Raw genomic sequence first — 12,068 nt, 5'->3', positions numbered from 1 at the left:
ATGTCAGGGAATTTCATAATTCAGAGGCAGCACATTCTATGTTTGATAGTTACATAAGACAATGTATTATTCTGGTGAGTTGCAATCTATAAACCTATAACTCAGCCTTACAGATAACAAGACTATTGTCCACCTCAATTTAAATATGATCCCACTTTAGAGTGGGGTCAGCAAACATCCACCCATGGACCAGATCCAGCTCAAGCCTATTTTGTAAATAAATTTTGCTGAAACACACATGTCCTCAATTGGTGCACATTTTGTTCATGGCTACTTTTATGCTATAACAAGGTGAGTAAGGGGGTGGAAGAGTGGCTCAAGTGGTAGAGTGCCTGCCTAGTAAGTTCAAGGCTCTGAGTTCAAGACCCAGTACCACCAAAACCAAAAAAATCCCAAAACAAGGTGAGTAAGTCATAACACAGACCATAAAGCCTATAGATTCTAAAGTATTTACTATCTGATCTTTACAGAAAAAATCTGACAGCCATGTTATGGAGGTAATTAAACCTAGATCTTTCAACTATTCCTATATAAAGTCTTCTGTGGTCCTATTAAAAACACAATTTATTTATGTAATTCTACCCATAACAAAAGCAAACATTAAGACAAGTCCAGGATGTACACCACCACATAACAGAAGTTACATGAAGAAAGAATGGAAAAAACAAAAAGGTGGAAATCATATGTAAAGAAAATTCCCCAGAACTAAAGAACATGAGTAGAAGAACCTACTGAGTACGCAGCACAATGGATTAAAAATAGACACACAAGCCAGGCATGGTGGTGGTCTCTTATAATCCCAGCAGTCAGGGAGGTTGAGGCAGAAGGAGAGTTCAAGGTCAGCCTGGGGTACATACAGAGATTTTGTCTCAAAAAGAAAAAAAAGACATACAAGAGCATCATGAAATTCAAAAACAGTGGAACAGAGGGGAAAAAAATCCCAAAAGCTTCCAGAGAGAGCAGGACAAAAAAGGATCACATTAAAAAGAAGTATGTGAAGTGGTTGGAACTTCTCAAAACAAAACAGTAAAAGCTTGAAACAACAGAATAACACTTTAAAAATTCTAAAAAATAAGGATTTCCTTATTTGTACCCAAACTGCCAATTAAATGGGAAGGAAGACTGAACACATTTTTAAATAACACAAGATCTCAGCCAAACGCTGATAGCTCACGGCTATGATCCTAGCTACTCATGAGGCAGAGATCAGGAGGATTGTGGTACAAAGCCAGCCCAGGGCAAATAGTTCAAGAGACTCTATCTCAAAAAACCCAAAACAAAACAGAGATGGTGGAGTAGCTTAAGTGATAGAGCACCTGACTAGCAAGCCTAGCAAGCGTGAAGCCCTGAGAACTGGGGCCAGTACCACCAGAACAACAACAAATACAAGATCTCAAAAAAATAAGTGTCAACAAGGTACTCTTTTCCTGGGATGGTTCACAAAAAAGAGGAAATAAACTCAGAAAAGGAAAAACACAAAACCTAGGAAATAGGGAACGCAGCATAGGTGTGAGGCAAAAGATAGCCCCAGAACGGCAATGGAGACTCCAGCGTGAGAGCTTTGTTCAATTTATACAGGGCAGGAGAGCTGTCTTGGAGATGATACAATATCGAATACATCTAACCATAATGAGAGAAGATTTACACAAGGGAGTATGGAATGAATTAGTGGTAAATGCATACAAATCTAAAACAAAACAAAAACCTGACAGTCCATGGCGAATAAAAAATTGTGAAAGGAAGGCTCAACTGTAAATAGTGTTTACACAGTCATAATGTAAACACTGAATACTCTTCTAACAAAATTATGGTGCAATCATATTGAGAGGATGGGAGATAGGAAGGTGCATAGAAAGAGAAGTTAGGAATGGTGGGGAGAAGGGATAAATTCTAACTTCCATACTAGACAGTAGGCATATTATGCCTACAGTGAAAAAAAAATCAAAGTAACAATATATGTACATAATAGGGATACGGAAGTGAATTCTGGAAGAATCATTTAACAAAGCTGAATAGATGCTTGTAAAGCAAGGGAAATGGGGGGAAATGGTTTTCATGAAACGCCTTATAGAATTCTATTACTCATTTGAATATTACCAAATGCAGATTCTAACTATGAGTGAAAAAAGACTAATGAGTCCCTGTTCACTGAAAAAAAGCATGCTAACTTATCAAAAGAAAAAAGCAAAGTTTGGCACAGTGGTACATGCCTGTAAACCCAGCACTGGGGAGGCTGAGGCAGGAGGATACCAAGTTCAAGGCCAGCCTGAGCAATTTGACAAGACCCTGTGTCAAAATAAAATCATGAAGGGCTGGTGCCGGTCACCTGTAATCCTAGCTATTTGGGAGACTGAGACTGAGAGGGTCATAGTTTAAGGCCAGCCCAGGCAAATACTTTGCAAGACCCCATTTCCAAAATAACCAAAGCATGGGGCCTTGAGTTCAAACCCCACTCCTACCAAAACACAAACAAATAAAAAAGAGCTAGGAGATGGGACATAGTTCAGATGTAGAGCATTTGCCTAGGCCCAAAATCTTGGGTTCCACCTCCAGTTACCCTTCCGCCAATCCCCAATAAAAAGGAAAAGTAAAATCAAAACTTTTCCTTTATGATACTGGTCATGATTACTTTTGTTTATTTATTTTTGGTGGTACTGGGATTTGAACTCAGGGCCTTGCACGTGCTAGGCAGGTGCTCTACCACTAAGCCATGCCCCCGCCTTTTGCTTTTTTATTTTTCATATAGTGTCTCAAGTTCTTATTTTGCCCAGAGCCAGCCTGTGACTGCAGTTCTCCTTGAGTACCTGGAAGCACAGGTGTGTACTACTGTGCCCAGCCCCCATCCCCTGTACTTTTAGATGACCATTGGTACCTAAAGCCTTTTAGGAAAAGTTTTATGGAAAAGCTACTCATTCAGATCCAATGGCTTTTAACCTTTTAAAGTCACTGATTGCTTGAAGAATCTCCTTAAAGTGATATATTACTAAAGAGAAAAATCCATGTGTATACATTTTTTCATCCAAATTTTAGAGGGAAGCTTAGATTTCAGTTAATAATGTCCAGTTTCAAAGATGGATCACTAAGTTGTATTTTTCGTATTTCTCTCTTGCTTGCTAGTATGTGTTTCTTCCACTGAAAGCATTTAATCTCTAACTTAGTTGTTTCATTATTTTTTCAACTATCTTTCTTTTTTTTTAAACACAGGAATTACTTCCAGACCGTCATTGTAATCCTAAACTGTTTACATTACAAAAGCAGTCCATGCTTATGTGTAGAAAATACAGATAAGGAAAAGAAAGAGAAATTTTGAAAAAAGCATATAATCTCAGTTCTCGGATAATACCTTAGTGTATAATCTTCTACATTTTCTATTTATACACTTTAAAAAATGGAGTTTCAGGTCTCCGTTTCTTAATAACAACATACGTCACATCCCTGGATCTAATTTCTCTACTGGCTCCCAGATTTGTTTATTCATTTCATTGCCTACTTAATTTCATTTTAAATTTAGCATGGTCTAAATGGACCACTTACTTTCTGCACAAGGCTGTTTTCCCCATCACATTCTAAAAACTTCATCCTCCATTTTTCTCTTTTTGTCATCTGCCAATTCTGTCAACAAGAACTTCAAAATATATCCTGAACTGACCCATTCCACTTGTTCTCCTTTGTCACTGCTGTAGTCTAAGACAGTTCTTTGACTACACCAAGTGCCCGTTAACTTGTCTCCCTGTGTACACTTTTGCCCCATTACAATTTATTTTCCATACAACTGCCAGTGGTGATTCCAAAGTATAAATTAGATCATATAGCATCTCTTCTTCAAACTTACATACAACTTACTATTGTACTTAAAATAATTCAAAAGCTTAGCGTGATAGTTCATGCCTGCAATCCTAGCACTCAGGAGGCTGAGGCAGGATGATTGAGAGTTTGAGACCAGTCTGGGCTACATAGTGAGACCATGACTCAAAAAACCAAAACAAAACAACTGGGTGCTGGTGGCCCATGACTATAATCCTAGCTACTCAGGAGGCAGAGATCAGGAGGATTATAGTTCAAGGCCAGTCTCGGCAAAATGAAAGTGAGATCTATCTCAAAATTACCCAACACAAAAAAGGGCTGGCAGAGTGGCTCTAACGGTAGAGCACCTGCCTAGCAAGCATGAGGCCCTGAGTTCAAACCCCAGTACCAAGAAGAAATTAAAAAATAAACAAAAATGAAACAATTCAAAGCATGCATGAGGCCCTGGGTTCAAGTCCAGTATTAAAATAATGAAATAAATAAATTTAAAAATTTACAGTCTACTGTGATGTTTGCAGTTTTCTAGGATCTGACCATGCCACCTCTCTAACCACCATACCTACACTCTTGTCTTTGTTTACGTGACTCCCAAATATGCTAAGTGCTCTCATCTCAGGGACTCTGTACTTGCTGTTCACTCTCTCTGCAGTGGTCCCCAGCCTCCTCCCCAGACACCTCCTTTACACAATCTGGAACACATCCACAGATGAATTCAACTGGCAGCAGCAGCCCCATTCTCTGTCCTCCCACTTCGTGTTTTCACGTGCTTGGCAGAGACTGGGCTCATCTAACTCATTTGTGTAATTATTGCTCATCACCTGAGCAAAGAATGTAAGTTCTTTGAAATCAGAGACACTATTGCTCTTGTTCACTGCTACATTCTCAGCATTTAGAGCAATTCTTATGACAAAACCATCAATAATATTTATTGAAAATGAATGAGGGAAAAAGAAGGAAAGAAAATGGATATCAGCTCCACGGCCATACCCCCTAAACATGCCTCATCTCAGAAACTAAGCAGGGTCAGGCCTGGTTAGTACTTGGACGGGAGAAAATGGACATGAGCTCTACATTTAAAATATTCTTGGTGCTCCAATGCTGTTTTAAAAAAACATTATTAGTTTTAGATTTACAGAAAAGTTGCAAAACAGTACAATGTTGCCATATACCCTCCTGTCCCTAATGTGTCAACAAATGTGCTAACATTTGTTAAAATTAAGAAATTCCCATTAGTGTAATACTATTAACTAAGCTTCGGAGTACTGAGATTTTATGAGTTTTTCAATTAATGTCTTTTTTTGTTCTAGGACCCAGTCCAGGATACCACTCTGCATTTAGCCATCTTGCCTCCTTAGTCTCCTCCAATTTACAATTATTTCTTAGTCTTCCTTGTTTTTAATCACTTTGAAACTTTAGAAGAGGATTGTTGATATATTGTATGGAATATCTAGCAGGTCAATTTTGGTTTGTCTGGTATTTCTTATGGTTCCATTGGGGTGACAAGATTTTTGGAAAGAACACCACAGAAGTGAACTACTTTCTTGTCATAGGAGTACTAGGGAAATAAATGGTATCAATATGACTCATTGCCAGTGATATTAACCTCTATCACTTGATTAAGGTGTGCTTGCCAGGTCTTTCCACTGGAATGTGAATGCTTTCCCCTTCCATACTCTGTTCTTTGGAAAGGAATCTCTAAATGCAACTATATTCAAAGAAAGGGAAATACACTCCTCAGAAGTGGAAAGGGTCTACCTGTATTATGTTTTCCATTCATCTCTAACTATGACAAGCAATGTTAGTTACATAAATTCTTAACAAAAACAGACATTATTATTTCTTAAAGGAAGAATTTTATTTATTAAGTATTCTTACCTACCAGTATCAAGATACCAAAGATCCTTGCAGCAAACTTGACTATTCAGTGCTTTTTTGTAACCATCTCTTCCACTCCAAAAATATAATCGAGTGCCAATTGCAACAGCGCAGTGTCCAGCTCTTGGTCTTGGCCTTGAATTTTTTTTATCTTCCTGGGAATCTGATACTAAGGTTGTCCACTCTACTGTATCTAAACAGGCAGAAATATCCATGATTTCTCTACTGTTTTAACAAAATAGGAAAAGCTCTTTTATTAATGTTATCTCAATGAGTAACTCTTAAAAGACTCACCTAGATTTAGGTAAGAAAATGAACTAGTACATCTCCATTCACAATCGTGAGGTGAAGTCTCAACATTTTCCCCCTTATGTGGAACCCATCCACCAAAAATGTACATTCTGAACAACAACAACAAAAAAATAAGAACATAAAGCAGCTGATTTAGTTTCACTTTTTGGATTTGAAATGCTAAGAATGAAGTTAAACGTATTTGTTGACTCAAAGCTTTAGGACTATTCACTCATTTATCACTATTAAGGTAATGGGATAGGAAAATTAATAAAGTGGCCTTCTTTCAAGAGTTTACAATTTTAAGCTAGGACAGTGGGGCGCACCTGTAGTCCTAGATACTTGGGAGGCTGAGGCAGGAGGATCAATTAAGTACAGGAGTTCAAGATCAGCCTGGACAACATAGGGAGATCCTAGCTCAAAAAGAAAAAGGGAAAAAAGTTTAGAATTTTACAAAGCAGTACTGAATCAAAATTATCACTGGCAACTAAGATAAAATAGGGCATATTTTAATTATATTACATGTGAAAATCAACATTGTATATGTATAGTAAGGGGACCTCAGGTAGGATACTTAAATGCTCTATGGCATCCAAAGTCTTTATACACAGAATAATCAAAGAAGATTAAATTTCACATAACTTGGTCACTGCTATTTTTAAATTAAAAAACCTTTAAGCTGGGTGTGGTAGCTTATGCCTATTGTCCCGGGAAGCTGAAACAAGAGGATCCCTTGAGCCCAGGAGGTAGAAGCCAACCTGGGCAACGCAATGAAAGCCATCTCAAAAACAAAAGGCTTTACTGTACATTCCTCAGGGTCCTAGAAGTTCCTGAGACAAGCCTAATCTCTGCTAAAGAGAAATGGCTCACCAGGCAGAGCTCAGGGTCCATGGGACCTGTGGCCTGCCAAAGAAGCTTTGGGTTTGAATCTATTTTACACATTTGGGTTCCAATGGAAAACTACATTTTATAAGGGGCTCTACTATTTTTTAAAGAAAAGACTATTCTGTTTTAAGCTTGTTTGTTTGTGTTTTAACAAAAGGAACTAGTGAGGTTCTAAACTACAACCAGTAGTTTCCTAGAACACTGCATTTCAGGTAAAAATCCTTATACTAGTAAATGCTTCATTAAGTTCAACTTAATCAACTTCTAACCATGGCCAAGTTTCACATAATAAGGTAACCTTTAATGGAGTGCTCTAAAGGCACCAGGCACTGTCTATTCCTGCATGAGCACTTTTTAAATATAGGAATCCATTTAATCCTCATTACAGCTTTGTAGGTACAACCTTAATCCCCACTGTATGCTTGAGGAAACTGAGGTACAGATACATTAAGTTTCCTTTCCTCCATCGTACAGAACAAATACCAAATCTCAGACTTGAATTCAGGCAATCCAGTTAGTTGTATTCTAACCCTAACTCCACACTGCCACCCAAGTATAATCATGGAGAGTGTGTACCTGAGTGCAAATCAAGCCATATCAAAAACATGCCAAAAGAACATTGAGGGAGGTGTGCCAAACCTTCCAACAGGATGATCAACTTGACAAGGCCCTGCCTTACACTCAGGTAATGCTTACTCTACACAAGGCACTGTGAGGAAGGTAAACAAGTGCAAAAGACAGTGTGATAAGAAAATAGCATACAGGTTAGATTTCACACACAAATTATTTCAGCTCAGTACATACAAACATTGTTAACTTCAGTAATCTATTTCCAAAAACTAGAATCATTACTTTTCTTTATGTACATCTTTCTTAAATTGTTTTTTTTTTAAAGCAAAAGCAAAAAAACAAGCAAAAATGCCATACTTGTTTCCAATAACACTGGCTGTATGAAGGCTTCGTGGAAGTGGGACTGTTCCTTTAGTTTCTGGCTTTGACCATGACATACTTTCTAGAAGTAAAAATAAATATATTAGCAATTTGATCTAATAATACCAAATTTCCTCAAATTTTATATATATATATATATATATATTTTTTTTTTTTTTTTTTTTTTTTTTACAGTGCTGGGGATCGAAACCAGGGCCTTACATGTGCTAAGCAAGTGCTCTACCACTAAGCTACATCCCCTGTCCTCAACTTCTATACTAAAAAACAAAACAAAAAGAAACAAAAATGTTTTAAAACAGTTATTCAGATTTCAACTTAAAATAACTATTTCTAACTGTCATAAATTGCCAATCAGAAATTTATTTACACTTGAATTTAGCATTTGTAATGGAGAGGTATGCTTATAGTACCACCAATTTTAAATTAAAAACACCACCAGTGATTTTAACATTTAAAATAAGATTGCATTGTGTAGAAGATAGTCAAAGGTAAGAGGCACACCTACCTTCCAATCATTCATTCTTAGAAATCTCTTTAGAAAGTATTACATTAGCATTTTTCACGGACTAACAATGAAATTACTAATGCTATACTCCCTATAGATAAAACCATATAAAATCATCATCCCACCAGATACTTTTCATCATGAAAGGGAGGACTACTGACAATAAGCATAAGGCAGGATCCTCCCCACTCCGCCCTCCGAACAGATCATGGCTATGACAACTCTACTTAAGGGGAACCCAGGAGAGTTATTACCATAAATCAAATATTCATTTGTTCAGCCAGACTAGCCACATCTCAGCTGTCCCTGAGACTACAAAGCTAGCTATAATCTTAGTGCAACTCACTAAATACTGCAATCAAAAATATTTCCAAAACACTTAAAAATTTCCCCATGTTAATCATAACCAATACCTGAGCCTGAACCAAGTTACGCTTACCTAGGTCAAGCTGCCATAGGTCATCTAGGCGAGCACCACACATTCCACCAAAAACATACATCTTAGGACTTCCAGAATCTTTTTTACAATATATAATAGCTGTGTGGGATTCTCTCGGAGAAGGCACAATCCCTTTAGTGACTGGAATGCTCCAACCTACAACACCAGACCCATGCTGTAGCTCCAACTCATAGAAATCATTTAAGTATCTAGGATATCAGGAAAGAAAACAGTCAGATAATATATAGCTTTTATTTTCTTTTAGTGCAAAAACTCCAGACCATTCATTCAACACAAGTCTATCAAATTGTACTGCGTGCCAGGAACTCTTCTGGGGCTTAGTTATGAATAGAAGAGATAAAACAAATCCTGTCATCATTTACCAACACTCTTATTGATGACAATTATGGTGCCTTTAAAACACAGCTCCCAATCTCTGATACTATTCCCATAAGGAGTTAGGGCCCATGTCCCCTTCCTTTGATTCTAGGCTGGTTTGTGACTGCTTTGAATAATAGGGTGGGTGAAATGACACTCAAGTGACTTCCTGGGGCTTCATCATAGAAAGCCAATACAGCCCCACTAGAACAATGCTTTTGGAACCCTGAACTACCATGGAAGATAGCTTGCTACCACAAACTACCACCTGAAGAGGCCACATGTAAGCATACAGGGTGACAGTCCCAATTAAATACATCCTTCTGCCACCTTGGCTAAGACATCAGACCTGGAAATAACCACTTAAGCTTTCCCATTTTGGAGTCCAGTCATCCCTTCTGTGTGCTTTCTGAATTCCTCACTCACAGAGTTCATGATCATAATAAAATAATTATTATTTTGTATCACTAAGTCTTAGGGCCATTTATTACACAGCACTAGATAACTAGAACAATCACTATTGACAATATGTTGGCCAATACCTTTAAGACACTTCTTTCTCTGGATATTCATATATGGATAAATAAGACATACAACAATGGTGCTCTGAGACCTTCTTCCCCTATATAATGTCACGGCAATATCCTATATAGTTTCCTTATTTTAGAATCTTGTCTCTGATATGGATGTTTTCATCAAAATGATTTTCTTCCAAAATGACTTTTGTAAGGATATATTTCCTAGTAAATTTTTACTCAAGTATGAGGGCAAAGGTAAAACATTTTAGAAGACACACGCGTTCAAAGTTTAACCATATAATTGTTTTGGGGGAAAAAATGATTCAGAATACTATCTAGGAAAAAAATCCAAGAAAAAATACACAGGATAAGAGAAATGGTAGTACAAAGAAACCAGTAAGCAATTTATAGTCATAATTTTTAAATCACTAGAGGAAAAGGGTCAGAGAAAAACCATAAATCAGGAAAAAGGAAAGAAAAAAATAAGCAAAGCCTAGTATATGAAAGCATTTAGTCAGATAATTGTTTAAAAAAGGACCTACCATATGCAATATCAAAGAAGACAAACTGAAAAAAAAATTTAGTTCGCATCACAGGAAAAGATCAAATTTTCTTAATGTAAAGAATTCCTAAAACCCAAGATAATGACCAATCACACAATAAAAATAAGTAACACTCACTTGCCAAAATAAAAACAGTATATGCAGAATCACTAATGAATGCAGATACTTTAAATAAATAAATGTTAGCAATGTGAATGAGTAAAGTATAAAACAGTTTTATACAAAGTGAAGTCTAACTAGGAATAAAAAGGTGGCTCACACTTCAGAACTTAATAATATTACTTTAAAAACTCATGGATTAAAGGAGAGAAACAAAATTCAAATGAATTTAAAACTATCTTAATATGTAGTTCTGCTTAAAAAGAGAAAAAATTAAGCAGTAAACTGGAAATTTAAGAAAATGTCCTTAATCAGGGATGGGGATGTAGCTCAATGGTAGAGCACTTGTCTAGCCTGCACAATGCCTTCCCTGTGTTAGATCTGCAGGGTGGGGGAGTGAGTTCTTAATGTGATCAAAGGCATATTCCAAAAAACCTATACAAAACACAATTAATGACAGAAAGGTAAGTATATTATTAATGAAAGAGAATAAAGTGGCAATGAACAAACTTTCTATCTAAAAAGCCAAGACAGTAAATATTATACCCTTCGAGGGCCATAAAGTCTGTTGCAACTATTCAACTCTGATGGGTTTTGGGGTTTTGTTTTGTTTTGTTTTTATAGTGCTGAGTAACTCTGCTGTTTTAACATAAAAGCAGCCAAAGATGATATAATAAATGAATGCATATGGCTGTGTTCCAATAAAACTTTATTAACAAAAATAGGCAACAAGTGGCTGCATTGGTGTTTCACACCTGTAATCCTAGCTACTTGAGGGGCTGAGATGGGAAAGATCTCAGATCAAGGCTAGCCCAGGCAAATAGTTTCTTTGTTTGTTTTGTTTTGTTTTTTGGTGGCACTGGGGTTTGAAGTCAGGGCCTCATGCTTGCTGGACAGGAGCTCTACCACTTGAGCCACTCCACAGCCAAATAGTTCTCAAGATCCCGTCTCCAAAATAACCATAGCAAAATAGACCAGAGGTGTGGTTCAGGTGATAGAGTGTCTGCTTTGCAAGCTCCAAATCCTGAGTTAAAACCTCAGTCCCACCAAAAAAAAAAATAGGCAACAGGCCAATTTGGCCCATAAAGTATAATTTGCAGTCCCTGATCTAGAAATCCTAGAAAGATCCTTTTATATAAGAATTAAAATATGACAGAGATGGAGCTTCAAGTAAACAGAAAAAGTGACTTATTTAATAAATGGTATTGGAAGAATTAGAGATTGATTAGGACAAAGAGTAAAGAGCCTCACACTATCCACAAACACATATTCCAAATGTAGTAGTGTACTAAACATAAAAAACAAAAATGTAAATGTACCAGAAGAAATTATAGAAAAATTATATTTTATAATTTGGGGGGAAGGAGAGTCTTCTTAAGTAAGAAACAAAATCAGAAAGCTATAAAAAATATTGTCATACTTGGTCAAACAAAAATGAAAATCCTTAAAAAAAAGTAAACACCAGAAAGGTATTTGATACATATGAATGAAAAGTATTTTTTATTTCCTTATATAAAGAACCCCTACAGATTGATAATAAAAAGAAAAATTGAAATTCATCAAAATAATTAGGAAAAAACGAATTCAGCTAGGCCACAGCATACAAAGTCAATACACAAAGCCAATAGTAGTTCTATACACTATGAGTGAACACTCCAAAAATGAAATTAAAAAAATCAAACCCGCCTGGCACCGGTGGCTCACGCCTGCAATCCTAGCTACTCAGGAGCAGAGATCAGGAGGCTCATGGTTCAAAGCCA

At 36.8% G+C, this 12,068-nt stretch overlaps 1 protein-coding gene across 1 annotated transcript in view; it reads right to left on the bottom strand.

Moving 5' to 3' along the window:
* Nucleotides 1-12,068, bottom strand: part of Hcfc2 (host cell factor C2) — a 93,166-nt gene that overhangs the window by 77,095 nt on the left and 4,003 nt on the right. Inside the window, exons 4-7 of the mRNA XM_020152449.2 lie at nt 8,751-8,959; nt 7,783-7,867; nt 5,974-6,080; nt 5,684-5,872 (exon numbers count right to left, since the gene is read on the bottom strand). Of these exons, the coding sequence (XP_020008038.2) occupies nt 5,684-5,872; nt 5,974-6,080; nt 7,783-7,867; nt 8,751-8,959 (590 nt within the window). The remainder of the gene's footprint in view (nt 1-5,683; nt 5,873-5,973; nt 6,081-7,782; nt 7,868-8,750; nt 8,960-12,068) is intronic.

The sequence above is a fragment of the Castor canadensis genome, chromosome 8, assembly GCF_047511655.1.
Source record: "Castor canadensis chromosome 8, mCasCan1.hap1v2, whole genome shotgun sequence".
NCBI lineage: Eukaryota > Metazoa > Chordata > Mammalia > Rodentia > Castoridae > Castor > Castor canadensis.
Note: the sequence above shows the minus strand (reverse complement) of the source record. Positions and strands in the feature narration are given on the sequence as shown.